Genomic DNA, 16,930 nt, shown 5'->3' with positions numbered 1-16,930 from the left:
CACTCTCTCTAGCTCTTTCAACTCTGTTTCACAGTTCAGCTGGCGGCTAAGTGGCTGAACCCTTTCTTCCAGAAAGTGGAGGAGGAGCATATTCTCCTCTTCAGTAGCTCAATGTGGTGTTCTCTCTCCTAGCATGGGACGCCCCGTGCTCAAAGGAAGAGGGGTCCCTCCTGCCCAGGAGGGTCCCCTAATCTCCAGGCCCTACTGTGCCCTGCTAGGAAGGAACCCCGATGTCAGCAACGCTCGTTCACTCAGGGCAGAATATCTGTTGTTTATTGGAAAGGAATGAAGCGAGGAGGTCATTTGCCAAGAAGAGAAAAAAAGTCAGATCCTAAGCCTTGTTCCAGGGTATATTTCAAATATAGAATGGAAATTTTTCTTGGAAGTGAATCTTAAGATGAGAGATACAAATAAATGTCTTTTTGAATCCTAACAGGGTTTAGGTGTAAGACAGGCGCAGACCCGCTTAGGACTCACTGCACTTAGGCATGCCCAAGGGCAGATATTCTGGCATCTGAAGAGCTCTAATGGGATTGCAAGGAGAAAACAGCTGGTGCAAGCAGCCTTGGCAAGGCTAAAGCTAATTTGGAGAAGAAGGAAATGTCCCTTGATGCAGAAGTTAGGTTGTACGTGTTCTCATTACTATTCTGTGCAGCAGAGACATAGGCTTTTGGGAAGGTTGGTACAGGGAGAGTGCTGGCTTCTAAAATAAAATGTTACAGTTCCTTAAGATGAGCTGTCAGGATGGTCAGCAAAAGGTGAGACCATCATTGACAATGGCTGCCCTAGCTACTAGGTGGTCTGCCAGGTGACAGATGACTCCCTGAGACCTTGCTCTTTAACCTGACCAACTGTGAAGGAAATGACTGGACAACGTATCTGAATAAATATTAACATTTCAGATTTAGGCATCTACAGTCGCAGTTAGAGACATGATCCACTTTGTGGATTTGGCACTTGATCTCTTCACAGGATGATGCCTCAGCTGTTTTTGATAGCTTAGCTCAAAAATCTTGGGCAGCTAAATAATGCATAGTTAGCATGATAGAGAGAAGTGGGATAAGAGCGCTCTGAAAATTTTGTGAGTCTTCTACTGAGGCAAGTAGTATTCTGTATCCAGAAAGCTGTCACCAGAAATATGTGTTCAACGTATGTGTTCTTAGGTATGGTCGTAAATGCTATGTGATTGTTTTGGAACTAATTGTCTCCCACTTTTTTCTTCATGTTGTAATTATTGAAGAGGAAGGCACACACCAGGCTGTGACAAAATATCTTGTCCAGTTCTGATCCCCCTGCATGTTACAGGTACCTAGAGCTCTAACCATTGTGAGGGCCAGGCCCTTTCTTACAGGAGTGTGCCTCAACTCCTTCTCTCCGATTTATTATAAGCGTATGTTATTTTTTGCAAGCTTTACAGACTTCTTCTGTGCAATGCCCAGGCAGATACAAAACATTTGAGAGGCTGACAGAATGCAAATGCCTTGAGGATGGCGTATTTGTCATTGTCGGTGAGACCTGTGAGAACTCTTCCTTTTGTCAAAATTATTTTCAGAAGCCCTAATTTAAAAAGCTGTGTAAGAATGTGCTTGCATTCAAACACATTCCTAGTCTGGGGAAGCTGGTGTAATTGTACGCTATCATTAGGCACATGTTTCGGTCCCTAATAGACTGGACCTTAGCTTGTGAGGGTCACTTTCTTGCTCTGAAGGATTGGCAAGGGCATCTTGCACATTTGTAATACTTCTTTCAGTCATTTGCTAGCTAGCTGGCAACAGCTAAAGCAGTTTGCTGATGACAGCTATGTATGTTTGTGTTGAGGGGCTCACCTCTGTGCCTACCAATGTTACCTGTCTCCAGTGTCTCCAGTGACTTTAGTCTAGGTTCCTGACAGCAGTGGTAGGACTCATCTCACGCAGTTTCAGACACCTACAGTAGGGACACCTACTTCTGAGCTTGTCGCCTGAGACTATTTAGAGCTGGTGGAGAGAAACAGGCACTTGGAGAGGGTGAATCATCTGGCTTGCTTTAATCATCTGTTTCAGGATGAGATAAATCATGCTGTGGAAATGCTTTTTTCTGTCTACTAACTATGCAGAAGGTGTAAATGACTGTCTCAGATGTACAAGTCTGCACAGCAGATGTCTCAAACTGATAAGATGAATGCCACCCTTGATTTCTATCAGTATCACGTGTTTAGCCCCTACAGTGAGGTACAGTGTGGCCTTGTGCTGAGTCTTTAATGGGCTAGCTGTGCACAAGAGACTTACGCCTTAAAGCACTTCTGAAGTGGTCTAGACAGGCTTTTTAAAGGAGGTACCACTACTGGAGTGGATTTCCTCTAACGCAGTGCAAGCATCTGTAGTCCGCAAGCAACGGCACTTCTTTATCTAAGGCATATACCTTAGGAGGGATAAGTTTGTCTCCATGGACTCAGTAGAGAGCCTGGAGTGATGAGCTCAGGTGGACATATCTACTGCAGGTGCCTGAAGTCATTTGAGAGGGGTCTCACCCTCAATGTTCCCCTTACAGAGGAACGCAGAAGGAGAGCAGTTTTCTGAGGGGCATCCTAGTGGGCAGTGGCACTGGCAGTAGCACTGAAGGTGATTTCCTTCCATTGCTTCTGAACGCCATGGGAGAGAGGTTGGGCTAAGAGGGAGAGAGGAATGATTCCAGCTGGGACTAAAGAAACAGGAGAATGAACAAACAAAAGGGAGAGCGAAAAGCTAAATTTAGTAGAGGCAAGATAAAGCATTTTTCCTTTTTCTCAGCATCTTAGTTTATTCTTTTAGGGGATACCATAGCATAGAGAGCAGCCAGCTGCAAGGGACAAAGCAGCAAGCCCACTGAAAGTCTGGAGGAGGATATCCAGAAAGAGAATTCCTAAATGCCCTGCCTTCTCCATTCTGGGAAGCAATTTTGCCACCCCTAAATTAATTTGGAGTTTGGTACCAGCTGGCCCTTGTGCAGTGTTGGAAAGAGAATGAGGAGCTTCTTATCTCTGTGTGGATTTGGTGTCACACCCATCTGTGCACCTGAGACATGGGTGAGGAGAACAGTCCTCATGGAGGCACAGGGAGTAGGCAGGGAAAGCTACAGCTCTGAGTGTTACACATGTCAGCTGGCAGGAAAGTCCCAAACAGTAAATGAGAGGATGGGACCACATGGGTTTATATCCTCTTCTATAGCCACTGCAACTTCCAAAGACGATCCAGGCTTCCTCCAGGACAGTGCAGCATCTGCAGAGAAAGGCTATGCTCATTTGGCACCTAGCCTTCGGTGGTGAGCACAGGAAGTCATGCATTCATGATGCAGTTTCACTAGTGGACAGTTAAAAGAAGTCCCAGCTTATAACTCTTAATCGCTAGGGCAGTGATTTTTACTGAACAATATCAGGCTCTTTCATTACACCATCATGAAATCCCTCATGCCTGGGATAAGCTCATACTCCATCCAGGAAGCAAATTAGGTCACCAAAGAACAAACATTCCCCAGAAATTAAGGCCTTGAGCTGCAAGATCACTTTAGAAGTAAAGTATCTAAAAGTGCAGTAAAGTAAAGTAAAGTGCAGTATTGTCTTTTGCAGAGGGTGGACATCTCTGTTAGTCTATTTAACATAAGGCTAAAATGGATATGGATGAGTCATTTTGCCTATGGACTATTGAGAACATCAGCAAAATTTTGCTTTATTTCATAGAGAATAATTGCCATGGAATAGACATAAGAGGCAGTGATATTTGCACATGAGCTGTCCGCATGAACAGACTGACTCATGAGTATGTGCACAGTATAAAGGGGAGTAGGACAGTAGTCCTGAGCCCTTGGTGGGGAGAAGATCCTCACCATTGTAGGATGGGAAATATCTTGTCCGGTGGGAGACACTAAACACTGCCATTATTTTCTATTGAGTACACTATCTGATGGATCAGGTAGTGTACCTGTGATAGTGTCCACCTTCTTGGTGAGTGCCGTAACATACTGGGCCAGAGGGTCAGACATGTTATCTTGCCGTCCCAGTGGCCAGTTCATAACTTAGGAAAAGCATTGCAGCTTCAGTGTTGTGATTCAGAGCGTGAATCCATCTTGGGATGTCATATACACTGGTGGCTTAAGCCATGTTCTCTCGTGTTAGCTATCTTTAACAGCAGGGGGCTGAATACCGGTTTCCCACATCCTGGGGGAATAACTGCAGAGAAGAAGGGAATGAAGGACCCTTCTGGATGTCTTCTTCTGGAAGAAGGAAGATTTTTGCCTAACTTTGGGAGTACTTTCAGCAATGTTAGAACGTGAAAATGTGGGTGAAGGAAGGCCCTTCCTTGCACTAAGACAGTGACACAAACCCTGTCCTAAGCCTTTCGTATAAGCTAGCTGAGGTGGCTCTTTGCTTGGCACCTGGGCTTTCATGGATTTGGTTTTTATGTGCCTTTCGTTGCATGGGAAGCATGCCAGAAGGGCAGCTCACTGTTACTGTGGGGAGGTGACAGCAGGAGGTTGGACAGCAGGAGGCTGGAGCTGCTCACAGTTTTCTCTTGAAAAATGAAATAAGTGAAGAGGTCAGCAAAGTCCCCTCCTCTTTTAAAGCCACGCAAAAAAAGAACACCAAGAAAATTGTAGGTGTTTATACCTTTGCTGCTCTACTCTTTAGAGTAGAGGTTTAGCATAGGTTTATACCTATGCTGCTTTTTTGATCTCAAGACAGCAAATAGAGGCCATAGTTTTGGAAACCATTCTGAGTACTCAGTATGATCGAGTGTTTTTTTTTCTGTTTTAAAACATAGCTTAACTGGGCAAACGTATGGTACTGTTAACTTAGATCATACCATTTCTCATCTGTAAAGAACTAATTAATTGTTTTTCTCTCCTGGCCTAAACCTTTTCTTTACTAATGTCTTAGCTTGTACAAATACAAAATTAGGTTAACATGAAATAAGAGTTATTAAAGTACTTCCAATTCAAAATACTGATTCCCATCAGTATAATAAATAATTTTTGTCTACAGATCCCTCTCTCTCCGAGACACCAGAATTAGGAGTACTGCGTGTGTGAAATCAGGCTTTCTGAGCAACATCCTCAGCTGAGTTACGCCAGGGCAAAGCTGAAGTCAAGGTGCTGAGTGGCAGTTGGTGCAGGCCTCAAGGAGAAGTTAGGGCTGTCTGCTCTGAGATGCTCTTCAAGATGGGTTGCTTTAGTTGTTGCCAATCGGTTACAGCCTCAAAGAGTGGTTTTGCTAGGGATTACTGGCATGCTTGGTGATCCAAGCTCAGCATTAATCATGCTACTTACTTTGCATTGACCACACTTAGCTGTAAGATTAAATACATTGTAACCTCTCTCTTTTTAAAGAAACACCATGTTGCTTAAGCTGCCCAATTCTATATTTTACAAAACAATAATAATTGCAAGTATTGCGGTAATCCTCTTTGCTGCTTTATTAAAACTCAGTGCTGTATTTTGTGTTCATTTGCACGTCCTAGCAGCATCAGTTTGAGTGGTCTGTTACATCTTTCCGTGTACGCCAGAACAACATATAATTTCACTTTCCATTTTGCCCAGTGGCTTCTAAATTCAGAGGTGATAATTATTATTTACGCTGTAATTGAGCCTCCTTTGGGTTGGATGCTTTGTGATGATCTAAAAATGAATGACATTTTGTGGCAAGATCTGTATTTCGTTGCGGTAAAGCTCCTTATTGACTTCAGAAGGATCCAGGATTTGAAAACTGAACTGCTGCCCGGTTCTCCTTCATAAGCCTTGTTTTTATTTCTCTGCAGGGGATGAGCGCTCCCGGGAGTCTCCAGCCCCAGCAGAAGCACAGATGCAAGCTGGCGCGGAAGGCAGTGGAAGGGTGAACCGCTGTTGTTGGAAATGCTCTGTGACGCAACTCAAGAAGTTTATCTGGGGTGTCGCTGTGGTCCTGGGTGTCTGCTCCTCCTGGTCAGGTTCCACCCAGCTTGCAAAACTGACCTTTAAGAAGTTCGATGCACCCTTCACTCTAACATGGTTTGCAACAAACTGGAACTTTTTATTTTTCCCTTTATATTATCTTGGACATGTTTTTAAGTCAGCTGAAAAGCAATCTCCAAAGCAAAGATACAGGTATGAGAGCTTTTGTTTTTTCTCCTGTGACACTTGCATGCTGCTGTACGTCTAAGCAGACGTTTTACTTGGATCAGTCTATTAAAACAAACTTACAATTGTTTTCCTTTTCAGTGTTGTTAAAGGGTATTCTGAATTCATTCTGTGTGGTCTGCTAGGTGGTATGTCACTACTATTAATACAATTTGACTTGAACAGTAAGACGTCCAGGTTTATTTCCAATACATGTAAGTCATGTAACGAAGGTCTGCACTTTCTATCATTACTTTTAATTTTCTATCCAAACTTCTGTGACCATCATTTTTTTTATTAACAGCATTTCTCTTCTACCTTACAGCTGGTTTCTTTGGCAACCTCAGAGTAAGCTAAGAAAGGTGCTCTTTCCAAAAGCAGTACTAGTGCAGTTCCTTCCATAGCCAAATGACAGGTATTATAGTATTTTCCTGGCATTATGCCCTTGACATCTAAGGCCAGACTGATCCCAGTTATACTTGAGCTATTTTGTTTATTTCCGAGAGGAAGCATGGTCATAACTGAAGACAGCATTTCATCTTTAGTTCACCTTTCTTTTTTTTATAGGAAGCCTAAACCTATGAAGTGTAAAGCCTCTTGTGAAAATCCCTGAGTGCCCAACTTCCAGGAGGGGCTGGGGATGTTGTAGCTGCCTGTGGGACAGGCGCTTAGTAAGTGCTCCTTCATCTCATCTAGTTTTAGCTCAGGAGAGGTGCCTGGGGCAGGTGGGATGAAGCCACCAAGAAGTCGTGTGGCAGAGAGCCTCTGCTATACATGGAAGACTGTAAACAACACTTTCCCCTTCTGTTGCACAGCGGGACTCATGTCTTTTAATGAAGTTGCTCAGAAAGGGAACAGCAAGAAGTGCACAATTCTCAGCTTCCAGTTGTGCAGCAGTGAGGTGGAAACTCACAAAAGGAAAAATCAAGGAAATCAGGGTACTCATGAAATGCTATACCTTAGATTACCGGGACTGAGATTGTAAACATTCAAACTGTGCTGCTTACCGATCGTTACACTGTCTTGATCTTCTAAATCATCGGGGGCTGTGGATAAAGGAATTTCACTGTTTGTTGCAGGTCTTACAGCAGTACTCAGAAGTTTTAAAGAAATTTCTGTAAGATACAATGTTTCCTGCTTTGCGCTTCAGACTTCAGTTTCTATTTGTTGTTTACTGTATAGCAAACATGGGTGCATCATTGATAAGAGAAGTATGGAGGTTAGAAAAAGCAACAGTTCAGTCTAAAAGCAATAACAAATGCTAGCCCAAAACAACTACCTCTTAGTTTCTTTGGTTTGTAAGTATTTTTCTTTCCAGCTTCCGTCAAATAGTGTTTTAAATACTGATAGTTCTGGGGTGAGCAGTTGTGGTTCACCATATCCCTGGGGTTAAAACCAGAGCATTATACTCCTCATTGCAACAGTTAATTGATATGGCTGGTAGTTTTATGTCTTCGATTTAATTACATGATGACTGAGCTGAGCAGCAGGTGCAAGTCCTACAGCTTATTTGGGATGTAGGGGGGGGGGGGGGACATCACTGCAAATAAGCCTGCAGCAGGCTTAGTAAAGAGGGTGCGTGTCTGAGTAGCAGACTGAATAGTGTTAATTTGCAGGGTTTTTTATTAGTCTCAGGGTATGGACTTGACTTTGTTTCCTAGCTTTGCTGCAGATCTGATATGTACCTTTGAGCAAGTCTGTGCAAACCTTTGATTCCTTTGTACTCGCTGTTCCTTTGCATGGTACAGTCCTTCAGAGGGAGGACTGTCCTTCAGCATGTGTTTATGTAGAGTCTCCTCAGCATGTCCATTATCTAAACCAAGACCTTTCAGTGGTGCCGTTCTCAGACGTACCATAACAAGAATTATCGTTCAGCTGCGTTCTCCATTATGACTGAGATTTCACATGCACGTGTGAAAACAAGCATTGGATCCCAGAATCCCCTCTTAATCATTCCCTCTTTCTGCATACATCTGTATTTATATATGTGTGTGTGTGTATTTACATATATGCATACATATATATGTACGTGTGTGTGTATATTCATATCCATATATATATGTATGTTGGGACTTTACAGCTCCAGGTGAGGCATTACTGTCTTCAGGAAAGCTTGTACTCCAGGCACAGTCAGACACGTTAGAAAGGCTTTGCATGGGCTTCTGAGTACTTGAAGTAAGACAGTTCTGACCTGGAACTAACAAGAAACTTGTTCAGTCTCTTGCCTCTAATTTTATCCTCCATCCTCATCTATATTTTATACATTATCTGAGCTCTCTGGCAGGAATTTGCAAGGAGATAAACAAACGGGAGAGTATAAAGGGGAATTAAGATGTCTAAGTCACCTCATTAGTAAGGTAGTAAATGAAGGGATTCTCACATGTTAACTACATAGGCGTCTAAAATCCACAGGCACCTAAATTTTTTTGGCCGCAGAGTTCCCAAGGATACGTGCACAGCTGTCTCCTCCTCGGCAGGGTGGACAGCTCTGCCCCTACCCTCACCGTGGCCCGGCAGTGCTGTCGTACAGGCACTGACTCAGGGCACGGCTTCTGCAGGGCCTGATCCAGCAGGCGTGCTTTGGGCGCACGTAGCTATAGCTGAAGGTGGTCAGTGCCTACGAAACACGTCTGCCCCGCTGCCACTTTTATACGCAGCCAGCACGGGAGGAGGAAGGCCCCTGTGTCGTTCCTGCTCACGGGGTAAGCGGCTCACCCAGAACCTGGCTCCCTCTCCTGCTGAGCACTCTGGCCACTGAGCCCCACCTGTGCCCCCCTGTTTTGGCCTGCTGGGTTTTGAGGAGGTAACGTTTGCAAAATCTTTTAAAGCATATTTTTGGCATAGCTTCACACTCCAGTATCCTCTTGCCTTCCCTTTCTTCCTAAAGGTTTTGATAGCAGCTGTTGAGAGCTGGGCAAAAACTAGCTGGGAAACATTATGGCGCTATAGGCCCTTTACAGTTAAAGTATATGTAAAGAACAATAATCATTAGGAAAAAAATATATAAAAGAGGGATCATAAAATGTATTAACAGTGAATAAGGAGTCTGTCCTCCTGTGCAGATACATACGCACCTTGATTAGTTAAATATACCATCCAAAAACCTTAGCATGGTTTTAAATTCCTCTTGTATTATACCAAAGACATACTATGCCATAAATATAATTTTTGTATGCTTTGTAATCTCACATAAGAACACACCTGCTGCAAACAGAAACCAGTTTAAAGCTCTACAGGTTTTTCCCCCATTTTATAAAACATATTCTGGTAATAAATTTGGCACCAAAACCTTACAGTAGTATGTTTCATTTAACAGCAGGTTTATTAATTTTCTTTGTAAGATTTTGAGTTTTAGGCCATAATGTAAAGTATGGAGCTTTCTATGTAAGCTCAAGTAGAATAACAGTTTTGTCTGCAGCACGGTGGGAGAGTCACTCATAGTTCCACTGAGACAATGTTGGATTTTTCCAAATCGTACACAGACAGAACCTGACGAAGAATAAAATCCCTTCTGGATCAGTACTTTGATGATGAATCAAGGCAGACCAAAACACATGTGTTCGCGTACAAACTAAGTTCCCTATGCAGCTCCATTAAATGGAAGAGTTATGCATAAACTGTATATCAAGGAGAATTTGTCCCATGATGGGCCACGTACAGGTCACACGAGACTGCGTTCTTGGTGAAGTGGCTCAGAAAATTCTGACAGACCTCAGAAGAGCACTCCAAGGTTATGTGCTCTCTTACTTCTTGTTTGAGTACTCACTAGCTTAAAATAAAATTACAGTAACTAGATTAACATTAATTTCAACCGTTGTCCAGTCCAGAAATAACACATGTAATGATTTGTGGGCCTAATAGATCATTTAGGAGTACTTCATTTTGTCTTCATACTTGTTGCTTCCAAACTGCATTATAAAATGACACATTCAATCTAAGGAGCTCTCCTCCATCACAGTTACGTTATTAATTTATGAGGTAACGTAAATTAAAAGCACTGGAGCTTAATACTCCCTGGCTATAGGAAAGATGAAATTAAAATCTCTGTAAGATATTATTTAGCTTTGCGTATTTCTAGGCAGGAGAGAACGTGCCATAGCTCTTACAAAGATTCGCTCTTCGTATACCAATGTGAGAACAACTGGGGATTCTGTTCACACGTTAGCAGGAGAGTTCCTCGGAACGCTTATGTATTTTGATGGTATGGTTTTGTCTAACGGTGTTCCAACAAGTAAAGAGCAGGACTTTACAGAATGGTTTGCATGATTATTTGTTTATCTTTTAGGTAATGATTTTTATTGCGTACAGCAATAGGGCTAAAGGAATCTCTTCTAGAACCTTGAATACAGCCGATGTGTCTGGTGAATGAAAGAAAGAATCATCTCATATATCTGGGACTGATCCATACGCACATTTGAACATGTTTTAACATTTTCACTGCATCAGAGTTTCACCTCTGTACTGCCCCTGAATTAGTCGCCACTAATCTTTCAGAATTTGAAGATATTTCTTTAAAAAGAAAAAGTTGACGGTAACACTGAAATACAGGGGGTTTTTTGGGAACTCAAAATACTGGAGTTAGCAATGGAAGAAGACTAATACAGATCTCATTTATTCTGATATATTCCTACGTTAACTTCACAAGAGTCACTTTTGATGTATATACATAGGGATTCAGAATTGAAACTTAGATCTTCCATGCCCAGAAGTGATCAGTGCCTTAGCTTCACATAGTGTCCAACAGAATATGGGCCAATTTTTAAATGTGTTTCATACACATTTCTCCGTGGAGGAGATGAAACACTAGCCCAGCATCCCCATCTTGACTCATATGAAAGCGCCACTTACTGAACCATCAACACTGCACTCCTGCAGCACTCAGGGAACTTGGCCACGCACGCAGGTGCTGGTAACCACCTGATCATGATGAAACTGTAAGCAAGGATAAGGTCAGAGCCTGATTTGGCAAGAGTGGATACCTTTTTGCTATTGATTTTAAATATTTTGTATTCACGGGTCTCTCTTTTACAACGGCATTAAAATGTTGCAGTGTGGTTGACTTTAGGCATCTTACTGATTTGTGTTGCTACTTTTAGGTGGGAACATCGCCACCAGAGCATGCAGTATTACTAGAGTCATAAATAAGCAACAGAAACATCCAGACATGATGAATGCAAATGTTTTAGCAAACGTCACCCAATGGAGCATCATGTGTTTTTCCTTTCAAAAACTTTCAGTTTATAAAGTCTATTTTCTAATTCAGTTTATCAGCCTGAAATTAGTGCTTATTTATTTTGTATTCCTCAAAATAAAAATCTTTTTACAATTCAAGTTCACATTAGCTTATTGGGGAAAAATAAGCCAAAAACAAAGGACAAAAAGAACGCTTGAAATTAAAAGATACAGCACCTGATTCTTACCTGGGTTAGACGGATACAAATCAGGAGTAACTCTACATTAAGTAAGTTTAGTCTCCACACCAGCCTGTCAAAGCTTACCTTTGTGCTTGGGATCAAAGTAATTCATTAAAAGAAGATGAGTACACTATTGCCTTGCAGAACTAATTAGGGCTTCCTATTATAGAAGAACGGCTGATATATTATGCAAATAGTTTGTCATACTCCTGGTCATCTATTTCTACCGCAGGTGTCTCAACTATTGTTGGCCATGTGTTATTCATGAGCAACTGCATCCCATCTCAGATTGTTTTCACTGAACTGCACTTTTCTCCCAGCGCTTTTAGCTGAAAACAAGGCCAAATTATACTATTAACAAGTACTAATTAGCAGTAGCAGTGAAGCCTTCTTATGGAATAACATGGTGTTTAGTGGAAAGGGAGGTGCTGATGGGTATCTGTCAGATGCCCTGTCTGCTGTGAATAGAGTCAAGTGCAGGCATAGAGTATTCATTTGGGCTTAGCTCAGCTGAAGCGGAGGCCAAACAGAAATCAGTAAACTTCTTGCTTGATCATGTGGCTTACAGCAGTATAGGAGCCATAACAAGGATGAGCAGTTGTATAATTTTCTTTGGGAATATTGCAGTATTCCCAAATAATGCAAATGCACTGTGTAAAAGGAAAAGTCTTTAAAAAAATGGCTGTTCAGCTTCACTTGTATGAATTATCACAGAATTGTTATTTGCTGTCATCTTGGGAGGCAAAGGAAGGGGCACCAGCCTTACTGTGTGATAACCACCTAACCCCCATACTTTCCTGCCATCTTGCTTTTCACCAGTTCTGTGACCGTTTTCTGCCTCCTTTTGGATGACCCAGAAGGATGCTGTTTCTGCAGCTGGAAAGACTTGGGACTCTGTTGCCAGATATCTAGCTTCCTTCCTTCCTGCTCAGATAAATGCTGTTGTTAACTTCACTTTCTCACAGTTGAGAAATTACTGCTTCCTGTTGAAAACCATGAGAGCCCCTCTCTTACTCTTTCCTTCTGAAGTTACTGTGCATCCCAGCAGACCAAGAGTCCTAAGGATCACAGCATATCCCCTCACAGAAGTTCTGGAGGGAGCACCTAGCTGCTAGCTTGAGATTTTTGCTTTTGTTAAAGGTCCTAGCACAGCTATGCTGCATTATTGCCAAATTATGATATACGCCGTCAATTCAGCTGTTTCCCTGGGGAGACTTCTCTCAGGTAATTAATGGATATGTCATGGTTTCTGGCTCTCTGTGGCTCCTGGTGCAAAACTTTTTCAGCCAGCTGTCTATAACGTGCTCACAATATTCCTGTTCTTGCAAAAATATGTAGTCCTCAGGCTCCAGAGTATTTCTAGAGTATCTTCCTGTTCACATAACTCTTTTCTACCCAGTGAAGACATCACCAGAGGTTAGGTTGGCAAGGAAATTTGCCTCAGCTGGCTCCTCAGTGCTCCGTTGTGTACTGCAGCATTGCCAGCTTGGAGCTGAATGCCTGGGTTCCTCACAAAACACAGAGGGGAGGGTAAACGCCTACAGGGGAGACGCAAAAAGATGGGCTAGATGATCTCCAGAGGTTCCTTCCAGCCTTGGCCGTTCTGTGATTCTGTGAACGTGCCCCAGCTTTTTCTGTCTCCTGGAAACACTCTTAAAAGAATTTTAAAAATTCTGTTTCAGAAGTTTTGCTAATTCCATCTATTCAGATAGTTAACACTGCCTTTGAGAGCTTACGTCTTAGCCTCTGTGGTTCCTTTTTGGGAAACCAATCCTTTATAATTTAGCCTCTCAGTTTCTTGAGAAGATACTTTGAGATTCCCATTGTATTTCAGTCAGTGATGTAGTGAAAAGAGCTTAATGTTCATGCCTGGTGAAAAGGTTTCTCCTAATTTGAAGATCCTTATCCCAGTAAGGATCGCCTGTTCTGGCTTTGTAGCCCTCTGGAGGGCTAATGGGGAATGGAAACTGGATGCTGCCTGGTCAGGAGGAACATGGGTTCTGTAACTATTCTTGAGCCTGGTTTGCAAAACCATTCCACGGATGATTAGATTAAGTGGCTTCCTGTAATTTTGTCTTGTTGGCCCGTTAATTTTTCATGGTAAAATCAAAGATACTGTCTCTTCCATATCTCCAACAGATACTCTAAAATAACTATATTATATACCTGTTATGGTGTAGCGGTGCCGGAGGCAAGGATTAGAAACAGAGGTAGTTGTTCTCGTTATCGGAAGACAGGGCACATGCAATGAAACAGTATATTTTTCTAATGATGTTCTTGCTTGAAAGAATGTAGTATCTTCCAGCACTGAATGATCTCTGTCGGTGTTTAAACTTTAGGCTAATAGCACTTCATTAATTTGCTCTACCTCTGGTTAGTAAAGCAAGCTGCTGAACTTCCATGCTTCTAGGGTTTTTCTCAGGAGACCTCATGAGCAAATCCCCTTGTACTGCATAACTGAAAATACATAATCAAAGAAAGCAGGGCTGAAGGGACCTCAGAGGTCATCTCATCCACTCCTTGCTGCCGGTGCGTGATCACCATGCACAAATAGAAAAGTAACTGCATGTTATGATTGGCAGAGGGAAAAAAGGGACCCAGAAAAGAGTGTGTGATTGTGTTTACTGCACGTGGAAAGAGTCAGAGAGCTGAGCGAGCATGGATAAGCAGTTTTTCTAAGCTTCATAGCATGAGAGAAGACAGAGTTCATGGCTGCTCTTTTTGCACTAAGTGTTTTACCTCGGTCATCACAGCAAGTATCTTGACACCCAGTGCACAAATTTACTAAATGAGGACTATGCTAGACAGGTTCTCCCACGTGGTTTACAGCAGCCACAAAAAAACAAAACAAAACAAAGTAAAACTTGGAGCAAGGGATAAGGAAGTTTATTTTTTCCCCCCCCAGATCTGTGTCAAAATACGTTAAGGACCGCTACCTTTAAAACTGCTTTAAAAAGCAAGGTTCCTGTATGGGAACAGACTTTGTAGCTGTAATTAACAGCTCTCGATAAAGATGGATGATACAGTAAGAAGTGTTTGAGGCTGGCAGTGCTACAGAAGTGGAAAAAACCTTTTTGTCCAGCTGCCTAGTGGTTATGGACCAAGTCCAGAGTTCTGAGGATTACTTCTGTTTGTGTTAAAAGACAGCCTCATATAAATGCACAAGTACCTGGCTAAAGATCCTGTTCAATCAGGGTTGAAGAGAGCTAGCCACTCTTTTTTGTTAATCAGAGCTATAGCTCGTAAAAGGGAAGAAAAAGCCAAAGATGAAGGCTGGCAGCAGCACAGGTATATGAACAGGGTATTGTAAATTGGAAAATCCTGCTAAGCAGTTATTTAATGTTGCCTGTGGACATCAATAGATTTTTGGAAGGAAACGATGGTAAGATATGAGGTGATGGGCAGACGGGTTCCTATATGTACTTGCTAAGATCTACAGCCATTCCCGTGTTTTCCAGCACTCACACGCCTTTCAAAATGGTAGTTTTCTGCCAGAGAATCCAATCCAAAATGGCAAAAGCAAGCAACATGTGGTTTTGTTACCTGATTTGCCTGCTTGAGGGGGCAGTTAGTGAAGACTGTTTCTCTTCAGTTTAGCTAAGAAAAAGAAACAAAATTCCTGGCGATCTGTTTGTTCGTCTGTGGCGTCAGAGCTAAAACTCAGTAAGTTTAAAGGAAAGAGGCTCATTTACTTTATGCCCTTCGAGTCATTACCATGTCATTTGGACCTCTTGTACTCAGCAAGCCTATAATGATCAAGTCCACTGTGGCTTTCTTATCCGTTCCCTCTTTCCCATATTCCTGACTGAACTCTTTCCCACATACTCTATCTGGAACATTTGCGTCTAGCTTTTTCTTTCACTTTGTTTCCCTCTCTTAAATGAGGTTTCTGTGAAGTTGGCTTTGGTTGCTTATGGTTTGTGGATTTCTGAATCATATTCCTTCTTTTTGGAGTTAGATATTTGCTTGCTTATTTGCTTAAGCCATTTATTTTGCAAATGTGTAGAGAACGCTGTAACATTTCCTTTGTATCTCTGAAAATATTCCACTGCATCAGTAAAAAGCTAAGAGTCCCAGTCAGTGAATGGGTCCCTGGAACTCTAAATGAATGATGGTATCTCCAGTTTCTTTCATCCGAAACAAATGTTAAACCCCGGGCACCTCAAGTCATTGTGAATGCCCCTTCAGTGACAGAGCAGTATTAACCTTTCTGTAGTACGTTGCTAAGACAGGGCACCTGTGGATGGTGTAAGCACACTGTAGTAGAACCTTGTTCCTGTATGTCGTCTGGCATTTGCCCTTGCATCACATTTAACCAATATTTTACTTAACTAGAATACTGTTCTTTCCTTAAGTCTCTTCACTATGTCTGTAGGACGGGCCACCCAGGCCAAATGAGAATTAGATTGTGCTTTTTTTGCATTGAAAATACAGCCTTCTTGACTAGTCTGGCTTTTTATGCATTCAACTGGAATGTATATGCATTTCCAACTATGGATCATTATGAAAATTATTCAGCTGTCCGATTAAATAACTCATTAGAACACAGACCAGAATTACACCTCTACTTTCAATACCTCTTAATAGTACTTTGCATAAAAAGGAAGCTCCAGCATTAATGCTGTCTGGTTTTTTTACCATCTAACAAGTGGTTGCTGTTGTCAGATCATCTCACCATGATGTGCTGAACATCAAGTCATAGAATCATGGAATAATTCAGGTTGCAGGGGACCTCAGAAGAGCTCAGATTGTCAGCTGTCTTCCATTAATGTACCTACAGATCTACACTTGATCATGAAATTTTTAGCAATTAAGGCCAACCGTCTGAAAGTCCTACAGCATTAAACTAAGAGCTATACTGATTTCATGGATTTTTCAAACAACTTAAGCAATCATGTAGCAAAGCCGTGCTCTTCTGTAGTTCCAGATGATTTCTGTAATGCTGTTACTTTCAGCTTTACCAAATCCCACATGGCCTTTATAGCAGAGCAGGACTCTTCATCCTGTAAAAGCAACCATAGGGGAATATGATAAATGGCAGTTAAATCATGTATCGCATGGAAAAGGTGCAGTAAGAACTAGATGGCATCAAACAGAACGAGTGAGATGTCTAAACCAATGGAGGTGGTTTTTCAAACAGTGTGTAACTGAGCTGTCAGGAGTGTGAAAAATGAGAACATCCTGGAAGAGTGGTTAGTGCACGCTTGGAAGTAGGAGCTTTTGCATGCAGCCTGTTATGGAGCAGATCGCATGAGCTCTGTCAAAACTTAAAACTAACTGTTGGGCAACATACAAATAATAAGTTTGTGAAGCAACACCACATCTTCTTCTGAGAACTCAGCTAAATCAGTAAATCGTATCTTATTCCAAATGACAGCTCACTTAGTGTATTACAGCTAATGTTTTGAATC

At 42.0% G+C, this 16,930-nt stretch overlaps 1 protein-coding gene across 3 annotated transcripts in view; it reads left to right on the top strand.

Annotated features, from left to right (window-relative positions):
• The window catches only part of SLC35F3 (solute carrier family 35 member F3), a 197,149-nt gene that overhangs the window by 131,942 nt on the left and 48,277 nt on the right, over positions 1–16,930 (top strand). For all 3 annotated transcript variants that reach the window (XM_068939000.1, XM_068939001.1, XM_068939003.1), the window contains one exon: positions 5,769–6,093. In XM_068939000.1, coding sequence (XP_068795101.1) covers positions 5,769–6,093 — 325 coding nt within the window. The remainder of the gene's footprint in view (positions 1–5,768; positions 6,094–16,930) is intronic.

Source organism: Struthio camelus, chromosome 3 (assembly GCF_040807025.1).
Source record: "Struthio camelus isolate bStrCam1 chromosome 3, bStrCam1.hap1, whole genome shotgun sequence".
NCBI lineage: Eukaryota > Metazoa > Chordata > Aves > Struthioniformes > Struthionidae > Struthio > Struthio camelus.
Note: the sequence above shows the minus strand (reverse complement) of the source record. Positions and strands in the feature narration are given on the sequence as shown.